The sequence below is a fragment of the Microtus oregoni genome, unplaced genomic scaffold, assembly GCF_018167655.1.
Source record: "Microtus oregoni isolate MIOR12 unplaced genomic scaffold, Mior012 000073F_ref0000255, whole genome shotgun sequence".
NCBI classification, from domain to species: Eukaryota; Metazoa; Chordata; class Mammalia; order Rodentia; family Cricetidae; genus Microtus; species Microtus oregoni.
This window is the reverse complement of record NW_024543986.1, coordinates 2,077,701-2,104,678: the sequence shown is the minus strand read 5'-3', so window position 1 is coordinate 2,104,678 and position 26,978 is coordinate 2,077,701. Positions and strand designations below refer to the sequence as shown.

At 41.0% G+C, this 26,978-nt stretch overlaps 1 protein-coding gene across 1 annotated transcript in view; it reads left to right on the top strand.

The window, feature by feature from the left end:
- The first annotated feature begins 3,468 nt into the window (after positions 1 to 3,468).
- Positions 3,469 to 26,978, top strand: part of LOC121441116 (divergent protein kinase domain 2B) — a 47,068-nt gene continuing 23,558 nt past the window's right edge. Inside the window, exons 1-2 of the mRNA XM_041642251.1 lie at positions 3,469 to 3,704; positions 22,030 to 22,294. Of these exons, the coding sequence (XP_041498185.1) occupies positions 3,469 to 3,704; positions 22,030 to 22,294 (501 nt within the window). The remainder of the gene's footprint in view (positions 3,705 to 22,029; positions 22,295 to 26,978) is intronic.

Below are 26,978 nucleotides of genomic sequence, written 5' to 3'. Positions count from 1 at the left end.
TTCTATCCTTTATCAATAATCAGGTCTGGTAAAATCCAAGGCTTTTAACTTTTAACCCCATCCAGTTTTAAGCATATTTTACAGGTTACTCTTGTTGCCTAAGTCAAGACCAACCTACAAAATGCTCCCAGGACAACACCAAAAGCACCTGTACCAGTTCCTGGGACTTCATTGGTACCAGCTCTTCTGGATCACAGACACCTGCCAACTAAAATCTGGTTTCATCTGCTATTGTATCTCATCCCATGGCTAGCCCCATTTCATAGGTCCAATAATAACATTTTTTTTTCTCCTAGACACCTGCCTTCTTACCTCCTTTAAGAAACAAATGCCTGGCATTTCCGGGATGACAGTGATCAGAATGCTATACCACCCGCTGAACATGGACCCACCAACACCCAGCTCTCCCCTACCTACCCATGTCACCCTATGCCTGCAGGAAGTAACCAGACTTGAGTCTGCACCCCCTTTTTCCCAAAGAAAGCCTATCACTTCAACTTCCTGTCACCCCTATATCCAAAGAGTCTGGAATGTTAAGTCTGGAGTGTAACTCCAGCCCCTGGCATCGATTCCAGCCCCCCTGACCTGGAAATATATTGGTCTGGAATCCAAATCCCAGCATGCCAGGTCCTGACAGGGTTTTTAAGTGGGCTCCCAGAGGAGAAACACACGGTTCTGGGTTTGAATGTACTCCCCGCTTTCCTGTTTCCCCACTATGCGCTCGGCCACCTGAGAGCACCATACTTAATAAAATGATGGGCATTTTAATTTGGTTTGATTTGACCTAATTGGATTTTCTTGCACTGGTGGAGCTGCCCCTTCTTAGGATTTTTTCTTAATGGGGAATATACCACCTGAAAGAAAATATTCACAAGCCACCTAGCAGAGAGCTTCCCACCAGTGTGACAAATACATGAGAAAACCAATTTATAAAGAAAAAGAGGTTTATTTCTGTGCACCATTTTGGGGTTTTCAGTGGTTGAAAGGCTCAAGTGGAGTTTGTTGTGAGGCAGTACATCACAGCAGGGAGCACTCAGAAGAATATCTCATAGTGTTGATGCAAAGAAAAAGTGATGAAGAGACCTATGGGCCTACAGTCTCCGTCATGAGCCAGCCTAGAAGGATCGCCTACTGGCCCCACCTCTTAAAGTTTCTATAACCTTCCTACAGCATCACAGACTGGAGAACAAGACTTTAACACATCTGTCTGTGGAGGACATTCTAGGTCTAAACTATAGAATCACATAGCCACCAAAGACTTAAGATGTAGAACATATTTTTGAAATCTCAAAAATTAATAATAGGAACAGGGAAATAACTTAGTGGGTAGCAGCACTTGACACACAAGAATAACAACCTGAGTACAGATCTCTGGATCCCATGTAAAAGTTGGACACCATGGTACATGTTTGTGATCCTAGTACTCCTACAGCGAGTGGGAGGTAGAGACATGAGAATCCCCTAAACCTTGGAAGCCAGTGAATCTGCAATAGGAAGCATGGGAGAATCAAGAGGGATCGTACCTCGATAAAATAGAAAAAGAGGACCAGTTCCCAAAAGCTGTCCTCCACAAACAGACTATGGCACAGAACATGTAACATTGTATGTACACATACACAGAAATAAATGAATACGTTTCTTAAATCAGCAATAAATAACAAACATGATCAAACTCTTCACCAAGAACACAAAGACAACTAATAAGTATATGCTTAACCCCTAGAGAGCTGTCCTTAGCCTCTCTTCTCATTAATGTTTAACCAAACTCCTCACTTCCCTAACACCATCCCCATTGCCTCCCACTTTCCTTTTTCCTCCCCCAGCCCTGTCTTCCTATGCACAGTATCCTAGCAAGGTTCTCCCAACCCTTGTGCAAGGTCAGGCAACCTGATTTGATCCTCACAGTTTATTCCCATCTACTCCATGCTGTGAACCTCATCTTAGTAACCAGGGGAAGTCAATCCTGGACACTTAAACTGTCCCAAGTCAAGTAAAAGCTGAGAAATGGGGCAAGGTGGTAAAGAAAAGAGGGGCTTTCAGCCCTACAAAGAGAACTGAACACAGCTGTGTACAGCAGGGTTCCTTCCGCTGCTGCCCTCATCAAGCTATAGAGGCCACCAGCTTCTTTCTACTCTCTTGTTCTCAGATCAGCAAGAAATGGACTAATCTGTGGTTTTCTATTCCTTAAGCAGCAAAAAGCTTTCAAATCAGTGTTAAATGTGCTGCCTAATGGCCTGCAAGCTAACCTCTAGCTATCTCACTATGGAATTTACTGAAAGTCAGGGAGTATGACTGGTTAAGTGCAGAACAGATTAGCAGCTTCAGAGAAGGGGAAGTTAGTGTGGGGTGGTGGTGGTGCATGTGTGTGTTAAACTCTGTATATGTATTTGTTATGGGGTTTGTGTTGTGGGGTGTTTCTATATGTGATATAAGGTATGTATGAGAGAGAGAAAAAAAGAGAGATGGGGTTGTGTATATATGTGTGTTAAGGAAGATGGAGATAGGGGTGCAGTGTGTGTTAAACTCTGTGTGTGTGTGTGTGTGTTATGGGGTTTTGTTGTGAAATATATGTGCTGTGAGATGTGTGTGTTTGATGTGGGATGGTATGTGCATGAGGGTTGGGAAGAGGAGTGTGGTGTGCATGTATCTGTATGTTATGAAGTGTTTGTTATTTGTGTGTGTTGTGTAGTATATGTATATGTGATGTGAAGTGTGTGTGAGATGTGGTGTGGTGTGCATGTGTGTGTTTGCAGGTGTTGTAGGATAGAGATTTGGGATAGGATGCATGTGTTTGTATGCGTATTAGACTGTGTATGTCTTGTGGCGTTCATTTTGTGAGGTGTTAAATGTGTGTGTGGAGTGCATATCTATGTGGTGTGAGGTATATGTGTATTATGTGTGATGGAGTAGGGTGGGATGAAGCAAATGTGTATATGCACATGTTGGTGGAGGTATGCAAGGTGTGTAGTGTGTGTGTGTGTGTGTGTGTGTGTGTGTGTGTTTTCCACAGGGACAGATGTACCCAGAATAAAAACAGTGGAGGGTGGAGGCCTTCAGGATTCTTTGAAACTCCCAGGTGGATCCTAGGTCCTACACACATCCTGCATGGACTTTTCCTGCCCAGCTGGGATATCCTGTGTTTGTCAAAAGGACTACACAGGGAAGCCATAACCAATGTCCTTCCTGAAATCTGCCAGTGTGCCCCTCCCCAGACTGAGGCAGCCTCCCCATACAGAGGAAGAATGACTTTGGAAATGCGTTATCAGCATCCTCCATGGATTTCCTCATCTCCTGCCCAACCCCATTAGCTGCTAGCTCCTTAGCATCCTCAGACAGAAACCTCAGAGGCTGGGATAGGGTCAGCATCCTGAGGCCAGTTGCTTTTGACAGTTTCCTTCTGGTCAAGCCTGGTCTCTGTGCTGCTCTGAGTGTTCCGCTCACCACCGCAGCTGCAGCGCAAAAAGCAGGATGGAGCCCCTAGCTGGAGCTGACACTGCCACCTTCCACCAGCGCTGGCCAGCCCGGCTCCTGCTGTGGGTCTCAACCCTGAGCTGTTCTTTCTCCTCACCAGCTTCTCTCCCTCCGTCCCTGGTACCCCGAGTCAGAAGCAGCTACACTCTGGGAAGGACGTTCCTCAGTCTTGATAAATGCAATGCCTGCATCGGGACATCCATTTGTAAGAAGTTCTTTAAAGAAGAAATAAGGTCAGAATCTTCATGAAATAACTCTGAGGAGCAAATTAAGCTTCTCTTAGTGTGAAGAGATCTAATTTATGGGTGGGAACTAGAGGAAGGCATTTAACAGTGGTAACTGCTTGACATAGAAGGGCAAGGGTGGAAGCCAAATTCTAGCCCTAAATGCTAAAATCTAAGGTTCCACTTGAAACTGAAGGCTGAAATTTCTTTTCTATGACTGGAGTGGCCTGAGACTGTTGAGTTTTCCTACTCATTCCTCATAATGGGAAGAATAAAACATATAGAAAGCTACTATGTGGCAGACATTTTAAACCATTCCAATCTCAGGTGTTGATAGTTTGCACCCATTATTCAGACATTACAGACATGGCAGGATTAAGGGACTTGCACAAGGCAGACCTGGGATACAAAGACAGTTTGCTCCTACATTTTAGAGCCTGTCTTCTGCTGTGTGGTAATGATCTGAGGAAAATCAGAGCTTAGTTCATTGTGAGATGTGTGTCTCTCATCAGAAAAAGGCATTCATGCTGATCAGTACACAGTCACAGGAAATTTAACAAGGCTAGAAACCAGCTGGGACTACGTGGGAGCAGCCACCATAACTTTTCTCCTTGTGTTCTCGGTGGGCAGGAGAAAGGACAATATTACAAATAATATTGACATTTGGTCTGATGCAGGCCAGAGTACAGAAGTGCCAGACAGGGGACAGTGATTACAGAGAGAGATTTTCTGGGGAGAGGACTTCTGAGCAAGGTCTTTCAGGGTGAACTGCGGATTTTGCAAGGGGAAGGCAGAAGAATGATCATAAACATGGGTGGAAGTGTGTGGGGAGAGATGAGAGGTACTGGTGGCTGAAGCCCTGGGTATAGGTGGATACGGGTACAGGAGAAGCCTGGAATGACACGTGAGGCACAGTCCCTTTAATGTTTAAAATTTTAATGTTTAAAAATTTAATGTTTAAAAATTTCCAAGAAATGGAAAACTTAGCTTTCAGTATTTTTCAGAACCAAAGACTTGACCGACACCCTTTCTCCTCCTCTCACCTCACTGAAACCTAGCCTTCTGCCTGTAAGATAGATGCTGTGACCAAACAAAAGGCATAAGCAATAATATACAACCTCTCCATTAGCCAGATATCTATGATTGTTACACTAAGTTACTAAAAAGAAACAATAGAAAAGTTCAATCAAAAATGTTAAATTTCTTTTTCTATTTCGCTTTTTTATTACTACATATTCATTCTACAAAATAATGGGCTTCCTTATGACATTGCCATGCACGTATATTATGTGCCTTAGTGGTATTTACCCCATTACATTTTCTTGAGCGCCTCTTCCCAATAACCTTCCTCTTCTCAAATCATTCCTCTTTATTTTCATTTCATATATTTTTTTAAAAAATTAGGTCCACATGTGAGAAAAATGTGGTATTTGTTTTTCTGAGTCTACCTTATTTCATTTACTATGATGATCTTCAATTTCATCCATTTTCCTAAAAATGACATAATTATGTTATTCTTTATGGTTGCATAAAACTCCATGTGTCTGTGTATGTGTGTATGTGTGTGAGAGAGACAAAGACAGTGACAGAGACAGAGAGACAGAGAGAGGAAGACAGAGAGAGCGAGAACATTAAACTTAATTTTTATTTTATTTCATGCTTGTGTGTGTTTTGCCTGCATGTGTGTCTGTGCATCAAATGCATGGCTGGTACTTGAGGAAGCCAAAACATGGGGATAGATCCTCTGGGACTGGAGTTACAGACAGTTGGCTGCTGGGACTCCAATCTGGTTCTGCTCTAAAAGTGCTTTCTTAACACCAAGCTATATCCCTAGATCTATTAAACTTCCTCTTATAATTTTAGATGTTTTAGAGAGTTTATGTGGACATTTGCTATTAAGAATTTTTGGTTTCTGTTTTCTTCTTCCTGGTGATGAAATGAAAACACAGGGCCTTTCGAATGCAGCCAAGTGCTCTCGGCTGACTAAAGGCTTTGTGAAGGTTGCAAAGTTGAACGATCCCTAATTAGGACTGCTCTGCTGCAGACAATGGGAAAGACGCTAAGCTGGGAGATAAAAATCCATGTTTCAGGGGGATCTTCCAGAAAGTCATAGGCAGGGTGGCCTGGGGTTGCTCTTAGGGACTGAAGAACCAGAAGAGAGATCACTTCAGAAAAAGAGAGCAGAAAAAAAGCCATCTGGATTCAGCTCTGTATTCATTTTGTTGACTGGATTGTGAAAGGAAATACAGAGATGTTGAATTTGAACTCAGAAATTCCCACCTAGGAAGTGGGGTGCAGAGAAACAAGAACATAGTGAAGTGTGCTGATTACTCTGAGAGAGCAGCAAATGAAGATACAGATCCAGTTTAAACTGGGAGAGAAAGGGACTGCAGGATTCCAAAGAACAGCTCTAGGCTCCCTCCCTCCCTCCTTCATCAAATTCTAGATGTTTTTTCATGCAACACTCTTTCTTTAGAATTTAAGACATTCCATATGTACCTAAAGAGGAAGTATGCAGATGGACACAGGAAAACATCAAACATGGCAGGCTGGTGGGATTACAGCACTCTATGCTGAGAATGTTTAACCTCAACATAAAGAGACAAAGAATGTATGGACTTGCTCATCCCCTGCTTCACTACCTTATAAATAATTTTCTTTTATTATAAGCACTGTAGTTGCTTATTTTAGAAATGTTAAGAAAAATTCAAAATAAAAATCGTATAGAATTCGTTCTCAAATGGGCTATAGAGATGGATCCATGGGTAAAGTGCTTGCTGTGAACTTGGATCCCCAGCACACACACAAATACTGGACTTGGATCCCCAGCACACACAAATATGGCCTTGTAACTCCAGAACTGGTAAGTGGTAACAGATAAATCCCCAGATACCCTGTTAAAAAATAAATAAAATTATGTCTCTCTTAGGGTCTTCTTTGTTGTCTGGATTCTCTGGAATTGTGAGTCGTAGGCTGTTTTTTCTTTATGTCTAAAAGCCACTTACGAGTGAGTATATATTTTAGATTCATTTGTTGAGAGTTCTCTGTTTAGGTTTGTACGTCATTTTTATTGGATTTTTTGTTCTTTTGATGACCAATTTCTTGAGTGCTTTGCATATTTTGGAGATCAGACCTTTGTCTGATGTGGGGCTGGTGAAGATCTTTTCCCATTCTGTAGGCTGCTGTTTTTGTCTTATTTGACCGTGTCCTTTGCTTTACAGAAGCTTCTTAGTTTCAGGAAGTCCCGTTTATTTATTGATGCTCTTATTGTCTGTGCTACTGGGGTTTTATTTAGGAAGTAGTCTCCTGTGTCAATGTGTTCAAGTGTACTTCCCACTTTCTCTTCTAGAAGGTTCAATATAGCTGGCTTTATGTTGAGGTCTTTGATCCATTTGGACTTGAGGTTTGTGCATGGCAATAGATATGGATCTATTTTCACTCTTCTACATGTTGATATCCAGTTATTCCAGCACCATTTGTAGAATATACTTTCTTTTTTCCATTTTACATTTTTAGCTTCTTTGTAAAAAATCAGGTGTTCATAGGTGTGTAGATTAATATTTGGGTCTTTGATTTTGTTCCATTCATCCTCCTGTCTGTTTTTATACCAATACCAGGCTGTTTTCAGTACTGTAGCTCTGTAGTAGAGTTTGAAGTCAGGGATTGTGATGCCTCTAGAAGTTCCCTTATTGTACAGGATTGTTTTAGCTATCCTTGGTTTTTTGTTTTTCCATATGAAGTTGAGTATTGTTCTTTCAAGGTCTGTAGAGAATTTTGCTGGGATTTTGATGGGCACTGCATTGAATCTGTAAATTGCTTTTGGTAAGATTGCCATTTTTACTATGTCAATTCTAAATTCTACCTACCCTAGACAACAACAAAGATCCTAATAGAGACATGTTTGGATCTAATCTACATGGGAAGTAGAAAAAGACAAGATCTTCTGAGTAAATTTGGAGCATGGGGATTATGGGAAAGGATAGAAGGGAAGGGGAGAGGAAGGGAGGGGAGCAGAGAAAAATATATAGCTCAATGAAAACAATTAAAAAATAAATCCTATATTAAATATTTCCACTAAATTATAATGCCCTATATCAGAAAGCAGAAATATCCTATTATTAGTCAAAGCACCTTTTCTATGGTTCTCTTTTGTAGAATTTATAATTAAATCAAACAATTTTTCTTCACTAAAATAGGAAGGCAGTTTTCACAATGTTAATGAAAGATTTGCCTCTAGAGATGATAACCCTGTTGCCATGGCTTCCAATATGGCAGGTTGGATGCTGACTAATTCATTACCATCATCTCCTATTGTTTGTTAATTTTTTAAAAACTTTAAGAATGTTTCAAATTAAAACAATAAAATTTTATTGATTTAAAAAATAAATATTTTTTATTTATTAAAAATCTCCACCTCCTCCCGTCCTCCCATTTCCCTCCCACTCCCCCCACTCCCATTCCCCCTCCCTTTCCAGTCCTAAGAGCAGTTAGGCTTTTCTGCCCTGTGGGAAGTTCCAGATCCTCCCCACTCCATCCAGGTCTAGGAAGGTGAGCATCCAAACAGACTAGGCTCCCACAAGGCCAGTCCATGCAATAGAATCAAAACTCAGTGCCATTGTCCTTGGCTTCTCAGTTAGCCCTCATTGTCAGCCACATTCACAGAGTTCAGTTTGATCACATGCTCCATCAGTCCCTCTCCAGCTGGCCTTGGTGAGCTCCCATTATATCAGTCCCACCGTCTCAGTGGGTGGACATACCCCTCACAGTCCTGACTTCCTTGCTCATGTTCTGCCTCCTTCTGCTCCTCATTTGGACCTTGGGAGCTCAGTCCAGTGCTCCAGTGTGGGTCTCTGTCTCTATCTCCATCCATCTCTGGATGAAGGTTCTATGGTGATATGCAAGATACTCGTCAGTGTGACTATAGGATAGGGCCAGTTCAGGCACCCTCTCCTCTGCTGCCCACAAAACTAGCTGGGGAAATCCCCTTGGACACCTGGGAACCCCTCTAGGGCCAAGACTCTAGCCAACCCTAAAATGGCTCCCTTGGTTAGGATAACTTCTTCCCTGCTCCCATATGACCCTTCCTCCATCGCAATTATCCCATTCCCACAAGTTCTCCCCAATCCTCCCCTTCTCCCTTCTCTCTCCCCATCTCCCCTTACCCCCAATCCACGCCCCCTCCTCCCAACTTTTGCCCGGCAATCTTGTCAACTTCCAATATCCAGGAGGATAACTATTGTTTTTCTTTGGGTTCACCTTCTTATTTAGCTTCTCTAGGATCACAAACTATAGGCTCGATGTCTTTGTTTATGGCTAGAATCTGCTTATGAGTGAGTACATCTCATATTCCTCTTTTTGGGTCTGGGTTATCTCACTCAGTAAAGTGTTTTCTATTTCCATCCATTTGCATGCAAAGTTCAAGATGTCATTGTTTTTTGCTGCTGAGTAAAACTCTAAAGTATATATGTGCCACACATTCTTTATCCATTCTTCTATTGAGGGGCACCTAGGTTGTTTCCACGTTCTGGCTAATTACAAATAGTGCTACTATGAACATTGTTGAGCAAATGCTTTTGTAATATGATTGGGCATCTCTTGGGTATATTCCCAAGAATGGAATTGCTGAATCCTAAGGTAGGTTGACTTTCAGTTTCCTGAGAAACCACCACACTGATTTCCAAAGTGGTTGCACAAGTTTGCATTCCCACCAACAATGGATGAGTGTTCCCCATATTCCACAACCTCTCCAGCATAGATTATCATTGGTGTTTTTGATTTTATCCATTCTGACAGGTGTAAGATGGTATCTCAAAGTTGTTTTGATTTACATTTCCCTGATTGTGAAGGAGGTTGAGCATGACCATAAGTGTCTTTTGGCTATTTGAACTTCTTATGTTGAGAATTCTCTGCTCAGTTCAGTGCCCCATTTTTAATTGGGTTAATTAGAGTTTTAATGTCTAGTTTTTTTGAGTTCTTTATATATTTTGGAGATCAGACCTTTGTCTGATGTGGGGTTGGTGAAGATCTTCTCCCTTTCAGTAGGTTGCCTTTTTGTCTTAATGACAGTGTCCTTTGCATTACAGAAGCTTCTCAGTTTCAGGAGGTCCCATTTATTCATTTTTCCTCTTATTGTCAGTACTACTGGGGTTATACGTAGGAATTGGTCTCCTGTGCCCATGTGTGGCAGACGACTACTTCCCACTTTCTTTTCTATCAAATTCAGCGTGGTCAGATTTATATTGAGGTCTTTAATCCATTTGTACTTGAGTTTAGTGAATGGTGATAGATATGGATCTATTTTCATTCCTCTACATTTTGAAATCCACTTAGGCCAGCACCATTTGTTAAAGATGCTTTCCTTCTTCCATTGTATAATTTTAGCCCTTTTGTCGAATATCGGGTGTTCATAGGTTTGTGGGTTAATATCCAGGACTTTGACTCAATTCCATTGGTCAACATCTCTGTTTGTATGCCAATACCAAGCTGTTTTCATTACTGTAGCTCTGTAATAGAGTTTGATATCAGGGATGGTAATGCCTCTGGAAGTACTTTTATTGTATAGGATTGTTTTGGCTATCCTGGGTTTTTTTTTGTTGTTTTTCCATATAAAGTTAGTTATTGTTCTCTCAAGGTCGTTGAAGAATTTTGTTGGGATTTTTATGGGGATTGCATTGAATCTATAGATTGCTTTTGGTAGAATAGCCATTTTTACTATGTTGATCCTACCAATCCAAGAGCAAGGGAAATCCTTCCATTTTCTGGTATTCTCTTCAATTTCTTTCTTTAAAGACTTAAAGTTCTTGTCAAATAGATCTTTCACCTCCTTGGTCAGAGTTACCCCAAGATATTTTATGCTATTTGTGGCTATCGTGAAAGGTGATGCTTCTCTGATTTCCCTCTCTGCTTCTTTGTTCTTTGTGAATAGGAAGGCAACTGATTTTTTGGAGTTGATCTTGTATCCCGCCACATTACTAAAGCTGTTTATCAGCTGTATAAGTTCTTTGGTGGAGTTTTGGGGGTCGCTTATGTACACTATCATATCATCTGCAAATAAAGAAAGTTTAACTTCTTCCTTTCCAATTCGAATCCACTTGATCTCCTTATGTTGTCTTATTGCTATTGCTAGAACTTCAAGTACTATATTGAAGAGGTATGGAGAGAGTGGACAGCCTTGTCATGTTCCTGATTTTAGTAGAATGGCTTTGAGTTTCTCTCCATTGAATTTGATGTTAGCTGTCGGCTTGCTGTATATAGCTTATATTATTTTTAGGTAATAACCTTGTATACCTAATCTCTCCAAGACCTTAATCATAAAGGGGTGCTGAATTTTGTCAAATGTTTTTTCCGCATCTAATAAAATGATCATATGATTTTTTTCAGTTTATTTATATGATGGATTACATTGATAAATTTGCATATGTTGAACCAGCCCTGCATCTCTGGGATGAAGCCTACTTGATCATAATGGATAATTTTTTAATGTGTTCTTGGATTCGGTTTGCCAGTATTTTATTGACAATTTTTGTGTCCATGTTCATGAGTGAGACTGACCTGTAATTCTCTTTCTTGGTTGGGTCTTTGTGTGGTTTTGGTATCAGGGTAACTGTTGCTTCATAAAAGGAGTTTGGCAATGACTCTTCTGTTTCTATTTTGTGAAATACTTTAAGGAGTACAGGTATTAGCTCTTCTTGAAAGTTCTGGTAGAATTCTGCATTGAAACCATCTGGTCCTGGGCTTTTTTTGGTGGGGAGGTTTTTGATAACAGCTTCTAATTCTTCACTACTAACAGGTCTGAAGGCGTAAGTCACAAACAATGCCACACCAATTCGGGGTTATGATTATTAGGGTGGTATTTATTTAAAGGGGAAAAAACTTACAGATCACTGTCCCAGGCAACAGCCCTCTAAGCAACCAGGAAAGGAGTCTAGTCGCCGTTGGAGCAGGAAGTGAAGAGAGAGAGGAGAGGGAAGTGGCCGCTTTTTTAAAGGGAGAGAGACCACGCCCCATGGGCTGGTATCTTGGTGGTGATAGGCTGGAGGAGTGGGAGGACCTCCTGCAACACAGGTCTATTTAGATCGTTCACCTAGTCTTGATTTAACTTTGGCATATGGTACTTATCTAAAAAAAAATGTCCATTTCTTTTACATTTTCCAATTTTGTGGCATACAGGCTTTTGTAGTAAGATCTAATGATTCTCTGAATTTCCTCTGTGTCTGTGGTTATGTCCCCCTTTTTATTTCTGATCTTATTAATTTGCATGTTCTCTCTCTGCCGTTTGATTAGTTTCGATAGGGGTTTATCAATCTTATTGAATTTCTCCAGGAACCAGCTTTTTGTTTCATTGATTCTTTGGATTGTTTTCTGTTTCTATTTTGATGATTTTAGCCCTCAGTTTGATTATTTCCAGTATTCTACTCCTCCTAGGTGAGTCTGTTTTTTTCTATAGCTTTCAGATGTGCTGTTAAGTCTCTAATGTGTGCTTTCTCTGTTTTCTTTATGTGGGCACTTAGTGCTATGAACTTTCCTCTTAGCATTGCTTTCACAGTGTCCCATAGGTTTGAGTATGTTGTGTCTTTATTTTCATTAAATTCAAGGAAGACTTTAATTTCTTTCTTTATTTCTTCCTTGACCCAGGGGTGGTTCAGTAGTTGACTGTTCAGTTTCTATGAGTTTGTAGGCTTTCCGGGGGTAGAATTGTTGTTGAATTCTAACTTTATTCCATGGTGATCCGATATTACACAGGTGGTTACTGCAATTTCTTTGTATCTATGGATTTTTGCTTTTTTACCAACTATGTGATCAATTTTTGAGAAGGTTCCATGAGATGCTGAGAAGAACGTATATTCTTTTGTGTTTGGGTGGAATGTTCTATAGATGCCTGTTAAGTCCATTTGGTTCATTACATCTGTTAGTTCTCTTATTTCTCTGTTAAGTTTCTGTCTGGTTGACCTGTCCATTGGTGAGAGAGGAGTGTTGAAATCTCCTACTATTAGAGTGTGGGGTTTGATGTATTCTTTGAGTTCTAGTAATGTTTCTTTTACATATATGTGTGCTTTTATATTAGGGGCATAGATATTCAGGATTGAGACTTCCTCCTGATGAATTTTTCCTGTTATGAGTATAAAGTGTCCATCTCCATCTCTTCTGATTGATTTTAGTTTGAAGTCAATTTTGTTAGATATTAGTATAGCCACATCAGCTTGTTTCTTTGGACCATTTGATTGGAATACCTTTTCCCAACCCTTTACTCTGAGGTAGTGTCTGTCTTTGTGGTTGAGGTGTATTTCTTGTAAATAGCAGAATGTTGGATTCTGATTTCGTATCCATTCTTTTAACCTGTGCCTTTTTATAAGTGAATTGAGTCCATTGATATTAAGTGATATTAATAACCAGTGGTTGCCAACTCCAGTTATTTTTCCTGGTGGTAGTGTTTGTGTGTTTCCCTTCTTTGAGTTGTGCTGGTGGAGGGTTGTTAGATGCTTGGGTTATTATGGGTGTTGTTGGCTTCCTTGGTTTGTGGTTTTCCCACTAGTATTTTCTGTAAGGCTGGGTTTGTGGCTAAGTAATGTTTAAATCTGTTTTTGTTTTGGAATATCTTGTTTTCTCCATTGATGCGAGCTTTGCTGGATATAATAGTCTGGGCTTGCATCCATGGTCTCTTAGTGTCTGCAGTACATCTATCCAAGACCTTTTGGCTTCATGGTTTCCATTGAGAAGTCAGGTGTAAGTCTGATCGGTTTACCTTTATATGTTACTTGACATTTTTCCCTTGTAGCTCTTAATATTCACTCTTTATTCTGTATGTTTTGTTGTTTGATTATTATATGGTGAGGCGATGCTTTTTTTGATCTGGTCTATTTGGTGTTCTGTATGCTTCTTGTACCTTCATAGGAATATCCTTCTTTAGGTTGGGAAAGTTTTCTTCTATAATTTTGTTAAATACATTTTTTTGGGCCTTTGAGCTGTAATTCTTCTCCTTCTTCTATCCCTATTATTCTTAGGTTTGGTCTTTTCATGGTGTCCCAGATTTTCTGGATGTTTTGTGTTAAGAATTTGTTGGATTTGTTATTTTCTTTAATCAATGAGTTTATTTCCTCTATAGTATCTCCGGTGTCTGAGATTCTTTCTTCTATCTCTTATATTCTGTTGGTTATGCTTGTCTCTGTAGTTCCTGATAGATTACCCAGATTTTCCATATCCAGCCTTCCCTCGGTTTATGTTTTCTTCATTACCTCCATTTCATTTTTCAAGTCTTGAACTGTTTCCATTACCTTTTTGATTGCTTTATCGTGGTTTTCTTGGGTATCTTTGAGACATTTATTAATTTCTTCTACCATTTTGTTTGTCTTCTCCACTTCTTTACAGCAGTTTTTTACATCCTGTTTAAGACCCTCTATCATTTTCATAATGCTACATTTAAAGTCTATTTCTTCTACTTCTTCTGGAATAGGGTGTTCAAGTCTTCTTCTTGTGTGATCCCTGAAATCTGGTGTTTTCATGTTGCCTTTCAGGTTGTTGGAGGAATTCTTGCATTGATGCCTGCCCATCTCTTCCTTCAAAAGCAGCCAGGAGAATCTTGGTGTCTTGGTCCAATCTATGCTGTGACTGACTCTGGGTGAATCTCCTCAGTGCAGGAGCAGGAACTGTTCCCCTTTGGGTGGATAGCCTCAGTGTAGGAGTAGGCACTGTTCCTGGGCCAAGGACCTCACAGTCAATAGGGCAGGTTTTGGGGGGGGGGAGGCAGGGATGTGTGGAACAAAGAAGCCCCTGTAGCAGGAGTTGAAAGGTCCCAGTGCTCCTTTCCGGAAGTTCTGCCCCCCCCACCACGGATGGCACCCACTCACCGGTCTGAAAGGTTGTCCTCAGCACAGGGACAGGACTGTTGGAGGTTGAAGGACCCTGTAGACAAAAGGGCAAACTTTGGGGGGAGGGGAGGGTTGTGCGGAGCCAAGAAGCCCCTGCAGCAGGAGTTGGAGATGCCATGCACTCCCCTCCGGCCGGGCGGGTGCACACTCACACCTCTGGGTGGGTAGCTTCAGTGCAGGAGCAGGAACTGTTCCTTGGCCTAGGACTTCGCAGACAATAGCTAAAAAAAAAAATTTAAAAACGTAATCTTAGTATTGGGAAGGCAGAGACAAACAAGATCCTGAAGCTCATTGACTAGCCAGCCTAGCTGAAACAGAGAGTTCTATGTTCTGTGAGAGAGGCTGTCTCAAAAAACAAAATGGGGAATGACTAAGAAAGACACCTGACATCAACCTCTGACCTTCACACATACATACAAACAGTAGCATCTACATCCAAATACACATGTGTACACGCACACACACATGCATGCATGCACATGTCCACCCGTATAAAGATCCAATATTCTCTAGGGAGTTTAATAGTATGTGAAGAATATTTGTTTACATTATTCAATATTCTCCTCCATAATTTGATTTTAATGGCTTCATGATATTGGTACAGTTATATATTTAACTAACCCACAAGCATGAAACAACAGAATTTTTTCACTTTTTCAATATTATAAACAATGATGTGTCAAACATTACTGCAGGAAGAGTTTGTGCCTCTCATTAATTCCCTGTGACAAACTCTGAAAAATGGTATATATGAATAAAAAACTAATTTTTAGGATTGTATGTATACGTAGTCAGACGCTGCTCGTTCATTTCCCAGCTGCCCAAAATAATCACTCAAAAACTATATTAATTACAGCACTGTATGGCCTCTTAGCTTATGCATATTTCTAGCTCATGCTTACATATTAAGCAGCCACATGGCATCTCACTGACTCCACTTCTTTCTTCCAGCATTCAGTTTGATTTTCCCATCTAGCTCTATTCTGCCCAATCATAGGCCAAAACAGCTTCTTTATTAACCAGTGGCATCACAGCATAAAGAGGGGAACCCCACATCACCTCCCTATTTTGTCTAAATAAAAAGGAAGGTTTTAACTTTAACACAGTAAAATTACTTATAACAAAACCGGTATCAAGCAAGAATTATAGTTACAATATTTATATCTACTTTATTTTTATCATAATTATGGAAAACTATAATTATAACTCTATTCTTTAACTCCATCAAAGACTCCAGAAAAATATAATATTACCTAAGTAAACATAAAGTGCATTGTAAGCAACTTCCAAAACTCTAGAATTGACAGAGACATCTCACTGCCTGGACAGTCACCTAAAGTTCTTCTGTAACAATGGGGCACCCATCTTCAGCCTATAGGCCCATAGTGTCTGGCAGACTTTTCCAGAAAGCAGGAAATGTCAAAGATAGTTCCACCTATATTGGCAGTTTCTCAGTCACTTTCTTTGTTGTCCTGCAGAATGTCTGGCAGACTCTTTCATGAAACAGGAACCCCAAAGGACTGCTCACCTTCTTTAGGCAGCTTCAGCAGTCATTTTTCTGTGGGTCCTGCAAGTCCAGTCAAGCAGTTCAGGCAAGAGCAGTTTCTTGCCCAAATGGCTAACCAACTCCATGAGAAGCCTCTTTGATGCCCATCATCCTCTTGAAGTAATTGGTATTGCTAGGACCAGATGTGTCTCATTGTCATGAAAAGTCCTAAGTTTTTAAAACATTTTAAATACCATATTCTGAAGGTCTCTGAAAGATCTGAAGAATACCTAACTAAAATATATCTCTATATATTTAGAAAACCTAACTAGCATGGCTATAAGCTTGACTATTATAGATGACTATTAACCTGTATTTCTTAATTATACATTGTGAGCTGCACAAGCATACTGCCTTAATCAAGACTAGAAATATATATAACAAAATTGATCTTAAATTTTTATCAATAAACCAAGATTCATACCAATGCAAAGTATTGATCTCTATAGCATATTCTCCTTTAAATGTAAAGAAACATTTATAAACAATATTTGGAAATCCTACACATATATACATGCATACATCTTTGAAAGAGTACTCCTATCTATAAGGCTCATTTCTTGCACATTCACAAATATTTGATTTGATATTAATACTAATAAATAATGTTATTACATATATTAATATTACAAATGTTAAGTATTTTCTTAAACAAACTTCTCTGCCAATGCAAATAACCCCAATCAGACCAAATTAGACTGAATTAAAATATACCCAGGTTTAACTGAGTGCCTTCACTCTTGGGTGGTCCTGGAAAAACACAAAGGGGAGGGAGAAAAGCTGAAATGACCACCAGAGATGAAAAGGGAAGACCACATGTTTATTCTCTAGAGGGTAGTTTAAATAGCCTGTGAGAGTGGTCTTGATCTTCCCTGAGGAGGGGTCACCATTTGGTGGGCTTCCTTGACTCTCCCTGGGGAGGGGTCGCCTTTTGGTGGACTTTTTCGGAGGTGGAGCTTGGACTGAGGAGACTCCCATGGGAGGGAACTTGGAATAGAGATTTCTGTCCAAGATTCCAAAAGTGGATGCCAGGGGGCTGGGGTGAAGCCCCCGACTAAATTTTCCAGACTCTGTATAAAGGGGTGCCAGGGAGCTGAGGTGATGCTTCCAACCACTAGATCTATTAATATTTGTCCATATTGTGCATGCAAGGGTACTTAGTGGCAGTGTTTTAGAAATATTGACAGAGACCTAAAATATGTGGTTTACTCAAGAGTCAACAGGGACTTCATAAGACCAAAGCAAGTTTATAAGGGGAACAGTAGATGGTGGGCCTAGAAAGGTCATAGTGAATTGTGCTAAGTAACATGACTCTACCCTAAGTGCTTTAGAAAGATCCAGAATGTTTCAAGGGCTTGGTATGGTGCAGAGGCACATAAAAGAGAGAAGAGAAGAAAGAAATATTCTGGGAGGCATGTATGACCAGGATCCCTCCTAGGGAATCTTGGGCTTGCACCAGGGCTGATTCATTATCTCATCCTCCTGACTACATGTAATTGGGCTAACATCTCTAATTCTTACTCTCAAAACCTTAAAGAATGTTCATACACCCCTTACTGACTAGTGAAGAGCTTGCCAGGAAAACAAGTTAGGTTTTGTTTGTTTTGATTTTTGCCTTCCCCTTTCCTTTTTTTGTCCCCTGCAAGAAAGAGTTGGTAGTTACTTTTCTTGTCTCTGTAACCAAATACATGACAAAAAAAACAGTATATTAATGGAGGGATAGTTTAATTGTGCCTTGTAGTTTGAGAGTAATCCAATCCATCATAGCAGGGAAGGTATGTCAGGGAACACTAGGCAGCTCTGTAGCCACAGGAGGCATCAGCAGCTGACTACATAGTATTGGCAGATGAGAAATAAAAATAGGTGTTTGCTGATGCTCAATCAGCTTCCTCCTTTTTACCCTTTGACTCGGTCGGGAGCCCTGGTACACAGGATGGTGCTACTACATTCAGAGTGCATCCTCCTACCTCAGTCCAACCTCTCTAGAAACGCCCTCCAAGGCATACCCAGAGGTATGTCTCAGGTAATTTGAAATCCACTCAAGATGGTAGTAAAGATTGGCTCTTAACAAAGAGAACAGTAATTATTGCCTTAATTTATTTTCTGACCCCAATTCAGAAGTCTTGTCAGCTCTGAGACCTATACGATCCATTCATCCATTCATCCATGTGCCCATTCATCCACTGTCCAATTGGCTATTCATCCAGGAAGTCCTCCATACATTCTTCTCTACACCACCATCATTTTGTGCATTCTATGATCGTGTCCTTTGATCATCTCTCTCCTCTCATCCAAATAGCCACCATGGTCCATCTATACATCCAAACATTCATTCATCCAACTACAAGGTATTGAGTACCAACTTGGTAAAAAGCATTCTATTAAATTCTTGAGTTATAAAGTTGTAATATTTTCCCATGAGGATCTTGTTATTGAGAAAACAGACAAACAAAGTAATATTTAAAGCACAATGTATAAAATGTCCAATGCAGAATGTCATGGGAACATATAGAAAGAAAGCCATCTCAAATAGAAACAAAACAAATAAAGATCAGGAGAGGTACCTGTCAAGGATTTAAAAGGTTGAGTAGGTGCCATCCAGAGAAGAAACAGGAGGAAAGTGTTTCAGACAAAGGGAAGGGCATGTCAGGAACCTGAAATAATGTAGTTATCCAAGGGTACCTAGTAGCTTAGTGAGACCAAAAGAAATGTGTAAGGAGAATGAAAGCACAGCAGGTGATGAGCCTTGAAAGATCACTGTAGACTGTGCTAAAGACCATGACTTTATCCTGAGAGTTTTAGAAAGAAGATGGGTGTTTTGGGGGTTCAGCATAAATCTGGGACATGAAAAGAGGAGACAAGAAATATTTTAAAAGGTACGTGCAAATACAGTAAAAAGAGAATACTTCATTCCAATTCTAGTTCCGTCTTCCCTAGCACCACCACCACTAGCAACCACATGTCTGCCCTACTCACCTTGATTCTCTCCAGTTCTGAGGAAGCATGGCCCTGCTCATCTGCCCTTTTTGCAGCCAGCCTTACCTCAATCATGCCTTTGATCTCCATTCAAAAGAAAGAGTACAAAGGTGCCTGGATTTTATGTTGTTGTTTTGTTTTGTTTTCCAAACTCCAGAATAGTGGCATTTTAATGAATGAAGAGCAGAGCACGTTTTCCCCAACACTCTTCTAGTCTGTGAAGGAGGCAGTTGATACTGTGAGATACACACTTCCCCTTTGCAGCACTAAATGTCACACCATTTTGACTGAGAGAGAACCTGTCTGTTTTCCTTCAAATTCATTATGAAATCCCTTCGGCCATCACTGAACTTGCAGATCATCTACAAAGACACGTTGTCATCTCATCAAGCCTCCTCAGAAAATGAAAACAGAGAAAAAGAACAATAACCATGGCCCCACAGAGTAGGAAGTCTCTCTCCCCTCAACTCTACCAATTGGCTGAAGGAATCCCTAGGAGCTGCCTCCCTTTATGAGTAATTGTCTGTGATTCTTCACAGAAACCACATATATCTGTCTTCAGTTTTTCATCCTCAAAACAAGATGGAAATGGGGGTAAGAATAAGCTTTTAGGACTCGCCGGTTCTGGCCTTTAATAATATTATTGACCTGCTCCCATGAGCTAACTCATAAAATGGACTATAAAGGAATAAACAATTGCAACATTGTGAGAGCTGCAAACTCTGCAGGCTTGATGTTACTTCTTCCAAGTCCTGGTCAAATATCTTTGGAAACATTATATTGCCATCCCATGCCTCTGGGTCCTCATCTGCACAATTTGTAATGATAACAACATCATAGGTATATTGAAAGGATTATGGTGATGTGGAATTTCCCTCTGTATGCTGTGAATGCCATCGGTTAAAAAGGAAACTGCTTGAGTCTGTGATAGGATAGAATAGAGCTAGGCAGGGAAAACCAAGCTGAATGCTGGGGAAAAAAAGATGGAGTCAGGGAGAAGCCATGGAGTTGCCAGAGGAGAAAGACACAAGCTGCCAGCAGGAACCTTGTCAATAGGCCATGAGCCTCGTGGTAAAATATAAAGTAATAAAAATGGGTTAATTTAATATGTAAGATCTAGCTAGGAATACTCTAGAGTCATTGGCCAAGCACTGTTTCAAATAATATAGTTTCTGTGTGGTTATTTTGGGAGTCTAGGTGACCGGGAAATGAATGAGCAGCCTCCTACAACAGATTATGTGTTAGGGATGTGGTTTAGTGGTAGAGCCTAGTATGTTTGATACCCTGGGTGTAATACAAAAAGATTAAATGAATTAATACACATAGTTTAGGAAAGAAGATGACATATTTAAAGGCTTCATAAATTTAAGTTACTATTTCTCATTGGAAATTCTAAGTTCCAGGACCTTTGTGGGGTTGGAACTTCATGAGCAGGAGAAACCAATGAAAGCAGGACTGTCTCTGGACCCTGAGCCCTTTCTAATCCTTCTTAGAGGGGAAAGTGGTTCTCTGCAGTTGTCTTCAAACTTCCATTGGGATGACACTTTTCAAGTTCTTCTTCTTCAATATCCCTGTGGCAAGATTCTTAAACAGAACCTCTTGGGCCTGCATCCATTGCTGTTTGCATTGTTATACTGCAGGAGCAGCTTGCTGGCAGCTCTTTCCCAACTATAAGAGACTGGCGCTCTAATACAGAAGGGACTCAGAAACCTGGGATCTCCAGCTATTCTTTCTTGACCTTGACCTTTTGTCTTTTAAACTTTTTCTGTGGTTTGCCTTACTATCAAAATACTAGGAATGAACTGATAATGTGGTTCAGTTGTAGCACATTTCGGTAGCAAACGCAAGGTCCTGAGATTCCTCCCCAGCATGGCAATTAACAAGCAATCAGTGGAAAACTTGTAATCTCTTTAAACAACAAAGAATTATATGAGTAAGAAAATAAAACAATATACAGTTTTGGGTTCATTGAAATGCTAATTCATTGAAAATATACTAGCTAAAACTCATTACCAATGACTTCCCGATAGTGCTCAATAACAAGAATGGAAAACGCCCTTTTAAGTTCAGTATTTGATATAGTCTGACTTGCACTTGCAATATGACCTTCAGTTAATAATAATGAACACAAACTTTTTCTGAGTAATTTTTTCAGACATAAATCAAAAGCAGATTCAACATTCTTCCCTAATCAAAATGTCAGCGCACAGCTGGAGAGATGACTCTGCTAGAAAGTGTAACCATGGAGCCTAGAAAAGCAGCAGATGACAAGAGGCCAGTGCCTCTCCCCTGAGGAGGGTTCAAAGCTGACTGCGTCACAGTGCACTGTCACACACCTGCTGGAGCCAGATGGCTTAGACTTAATGGACATGAAGCTGCCATGAATGCCTGAAATTTGTTTGGTGCTGATGACTTAAATCAATGTCGACGGGGCTCCTTGGTGTTGGATATAGGGGTGGAGTGGTCTCTCAAGGTCAGGCCCAAGAGCCTCTTGGAGAACTGTATTTCCAGAACCCAGGCATTGGTCAAAGAATGGGTGGTTTGGACAAGCAGAGTAGGTAAAGGATAGATTTGGTGCTTTATACCTCTGACTGTCAACATTGTATTCCATTTTGAGCAAGATACATAGACTCTATCAGCCTCAATTTCTACATGTGTAAGGTGAGAGTGGGGCATGAAAAGAAACAGAAGTGTAAAGCTATTGTCTTTAAATGGGGTTGAAGTTCAAAGAGCCGTAGTTGTCCCTTCTGTACACTGGGGGAAGAGGGTAGTTTTTGTGTGACCTCTTTTGACATCACATGTACACTTCTGAGCTTGGCCAAAACCAGATAATCCTCTTGGAAAAGGAATTTGAAACACATCAAAGGGAAAGAAATGTTCCGACAGGTTGCTGCCCCGTCTCTCTGGCTCACCTCTGCCTCACAGGCTTATCCTATGCTTCCCACAGCTTTGACAACTTGATGACTTCCCACCTGAGACTGCCTCCTCAGGACTTGCCTTCTTATGCTGCAAATTACTCAGATGATTCGAAAACCTGGCGCCCTGTGGAGGTCTCTCGGTTGGTCAGCAAGTACCAAAGCGAGATCTCTGACAGGAGAATATGTGCCTCTGCATCGGCTCCCAAAACCTGCAGCATTGAGAGCATCCTGCGAAAAACAGGGAGGTTCCAGAAATGGCTGCAGGCCAAGCGACTCACACCTGACCTAGTGCAGGTGAGTGTGGGCCTTCGTAGAATGAGGGGTGGCAGGAGATATCCATTCATAGCTCACAGCTCAGTAGTTCGCAACCTGTGAGCCATGACCCCTTTGGGAATTGAATGGCCCTTTCACAGGAATCACCTAAGGCAATCAGAAAATTATATTATGATTCATACAGTAGCAAAATTACAGTTATGAAGTAGCAATGAAAATAAAAATAATGTTATAGTTGGGGAATCACCACACATGGGAGCATGTGCCCATAATCTCAGTACTCAGCCGGCAAAGGCAGGAGGACCATGACACAAGGTGGAGTCCAGTCAATGAGCAGCTTGGGCCTAGTCCCGCTGCCTGGCTAGCTTATGCCCGAAATAACTACACACACACTGTATTCATTGAAATACTGCCTGACCCATTATCTATAGCCTCTTATTGACTAACTCTCACATCTTGCTTTAACCCATATCTAATAATCTGTGTAGAACCATGAGGCCATAGCTTACCAGGGAAGATTCAGCATGTCTGACTCTGGCGACTTCATGGCAGCTCTCTCTGACTCTGCCTTCTTCCTCCCAGAATTCTGTTCTGTCTACTCCACCCACCCAAGGGCTCCCATATCAAAAAGGCCAAGGCAGCTTCTTTATTCAACCAATAAAATCAACACAAATACAGAAGGACCTCCTACACCACTCATGTGTGTGTGCATGCACACACACACACACACACACACACACACACACACACACCATGCTCTGCCCCTTTAGCAAACCTGACTGGTACATGTGGAGACTGTTGAAAGCAGGCATCAGGAAGAGTGCAGGGTTGGTCTCAAAGCCACCATCTGACACTGGACAAAGCTGAGCTTCCCAAGGTTGTCCTTCTGCCCTACCTTCTTGTTCACAAGTCCATCCCGAGGTACACAGTCCCTCAAGGCAAGAATATTTCCATCTGGAAACTGGGAAACAGCAAAAGAAGGAACTTCCTAGTGTACAATATAAATTCTAAAGTCTGTGGGGATCTCTACTACCACCACACCCACAGGCGAGCAATTCTGTTGCAGGGAAGCAAAGCAGTAGTTTGGTTCAGCATGACTAAGTAGCCAGTGTTGGTTCAAACTTTGGTAATATGAACACAAATAGTTTTTCAGGCATTGGAGGGGTTTTTTTAAGTTTTTAAACACAGCAAAATTTGGTAAATAACTTCCTGTTTATAAATAACCCAATCCCGTGTGCACAAGAAAATTTAAGACATGACTACATTGTCGCGACTCTACCTCGTCCAGCAAGGATGACGCGACCACTGGAGCTCTTCTCACTTCAGTTTATTCCAGGACTTTATTCACTTCCTCTCTCTCTTCCCCTCTCTCTCCTCTCTCTTTTTCCTCTCTCTCTCTCTCTCTCTCTCTCTCTCTCTCCTTGACCTCTCCCCTGGGCAAACCTCTCCCAGCCCTTAAGTAGGCATGGGCTGCCAATCCTGGATTGCCAGGTGGGCACTGCCCATAGGCCCACACATATGCAAGCAGCTGATGATCATTGCGTGATCAGGCATAAGTCAGACTTTAGCCATAGGAGTTGATTATACATCTCCATCAGGTGTGATTCCATGCAGCTCGCTACACTACATTGATAATACTCTTTGTAAAGTACATGTGACATCTCCCAGAAAAACAGATCTGATTCATTGATGAGCTCATATCTTGGCCACACAGATAGTACAAAATCATCAGTCATCTCTGCTCCCACTCTTATGGGTGAAAAACGGGTTCTGTGTAACCCTTTAACATTCCTGGTTCCCCTAGGGCTTATCTGTGAGCACAACAACCACCATACCTTCCACAAAAGACATTATAATGTGGCTAGATGAGTCTTGGGCTCTAGACAAGAGTGGTTCTCATACTCCCTAATGCCGAGACCCTTTAATACAGTTCCTCATATTGTGGTGGCCTCCAACCATAAAAGTATTTGATTGGTATTTCATAACTATAATTTTGCTACTGTTATGAATAATAATGTACATAACCAATATGTGACCCCAGTGGGGTCACAACCCACAGGTTGAGAACCACTGCTCTAGACTCAGGTAAAGTCTCTTCCCTTTGAGTTCTAGACACTTCCATATTAACAATAGATGTGGGTTATCCCTTGGATCTTGACAAGTTCAGAGCACCCTTCTGATACATCTAGGATCACCTGTGTTCATATATGTAGACATCAAGGTATAGGCCAGAGCTCCATGGAATTTAAAAACTGTGCTTGAATCTAGAATCTCCCACTAAAAGTTGTGGCAGAATGAGAAGAAACAGAGTCCCAAGAAGAACTGGGTGCTTCTGGTTCTTATTCAAACATTCAACAAGTTCAACAACTGTGCTTCAGCTGTGGATTTGGAGATGAATCACACACAACCTCCTGCCCTAGTCTTTTGGCTCAGTGGTGGAGACAGATAAGACCACTTTTACTACCAACTCTTTCATGTTGCGATGACAGTCTCTATGGGGACAAGGACCAGAGTACTGATTTAAGTCTTTTATTCACTGACCAATGGCCTTGAATTTAAGCCTTAGACTTATCCTACGCTGCTTTGGCATAATACCCTCCAGGTTCTGACATTCTTTGACTTCTGTGGCTCTGCCACGTTTACTTCACAGATGCACCTGACATTTACCATCACCAAGTGCTGGGCTAGGCTTAGATTTTCTCATTTCTGGAGGCAGACATGCTACCGTTGTACTGTGAGGTCCTGGATTCTCTCATTTCTAAAACAGCAGTACATGCTCCTTGTCTGCCTGATTCCTTCATCCTCATATTCGTAGAGATAGGAAATGCTTTAGAAAAGCCCCATCACTACAGAAATGCATGCAGAGTTTTGGTAACAATTGAGCCTCTTTGTTTTATTCATTATGCAAAATTCTTCTTTGTCTGCTTTTTCCTTTTGTATTTGACATGTAGCTTGCGAGTTTCCCTTCTTCCTACCCAAACAATATCTCTTCCCAACACTCAATAAAACAGCCCAAACCAGACTATTTTCACTTTTCCTTGGCCCTCCCCTAACACATCTTTTCATCCCCACTGGACCTAAAAAACAGAAAAAAATTATTTAAAAAACAGAAAAAATATCACCAACCAGTTTATAAATTCAGGAAAAACTCCATTGTTTTTCTATTCATGAAGATCAAAGTTCTCAGTATTCTTTTCTGGCAGCATCTTCTCCCTTTCTTATCATACTTTTCCCCAGAGACCTTTGCCCTTGGAGTCTAAAAGCTAACTGCCCTTGAATTTTTGCTACTCCTAGGACTCATCTGACTATCACCCACAAGCCTCTTCTTAGCTTGAGAAAATTTTAGTTTCAAATAGATCCTTTTCTACTAACACTGGAGGGAAAAATCCCTCACCTAGCCTAACCCAGAAGAATTGAAAACCAGACTTTAAAACAGTGTTATAGTAAATATTCATAACAGTGCTACTTATCATAGCCAAATGGTGGGAACAGCCCCAATGTCCATCAACTGATGGATGGCTAAATAAAATGTGTTGTGTCCAAACCACAAACTATTTATTAGTCAGCCGTAACAGGGGAAAAAATACTGATTCACATCCACACAGCTAAACCTTAAAAACATGGTCCATAAAATAAGCCAGACACCAGAGGGCAAGTGTGATTCTATTGATAGGAAATGGTCTCAGCAGGCAAATGAACAGAGACAAAAAGAAAATTAGTGGTTGACAAGGTCTAAGAATAGGAGAGAATTCAGAGTGAGTATTGTTGGGATGAAGCTTGTTTTTGTAAGTCATCTAGCCTATACTCTACACAAGCACTCCAACATTGTCTACAAATGATCAAGTATTGTGGAAGATCATAAAACCAACCACAAACCACCTATTCCTCTCCTGGAGGTCAAATATAGCTATAGAATCCTTCTCAATAGCATTCCAAACAAGCAGCCTCTGTTCCTATTCTCATCCAGAAAAAACTGAGACCTCTGACACCATTCATCCTTGATTTGGCTGAACAGCTCTGCTCTGTTTTTCTGACAATCCATCAGGCATGCGTCCTTATTTTTGGTTGGGAAATCTTTTTTTTACTTATGTATGAGTTGTATGAATAAAATGGGGAGCTATTATGGGATGTATTGAAAGGATATGTACCTCATCTTTCAATTTACACCAAATAGCCCAGAGCCAGCTTAGCCTACCAGCCAAGCCAGCCCTGGCATCTGTCAGTATTTAACTGAAGCTGCCCACCCCAACTCTCATTTCCTCAAGTGCCACTTTGTAACAGTGATCTAAGCCATATCCCTTAAGTGTGTGTGTGTGTGTGTGTGTGTGTGTGTGTGTGTGTGAGAGAGAGAGAGAGAGAGAGAGAGAGAGAGAGAGAGAGAGAGAGAACATTGTGTGTGTGTTCGTATATTTGGGGAAGGTAAAAAAAGGCTACAATAAACTAGCAGGCCTTGTTCAGAAAACAGGAAAGGCAGAGGGGAGAGTGATGGAGGAAAGTCATTTGTTAAAAAATAAAGAAACTGCTTGGCCCTCATAGGTTAGAACATAGGTGGGTAGAGTAAACAGAACAGAATGCTGGGAGGAAGAGAAAGTGAGCTAAGACTCGATAGCTCTCCTCTCTGGGGCAGACGCGATGAAGCTCCGACCCAGGATGGACGTAGGCTAGAATCTTTCTGGTAAGCGCACCTTGGGGTGCTACACTCATT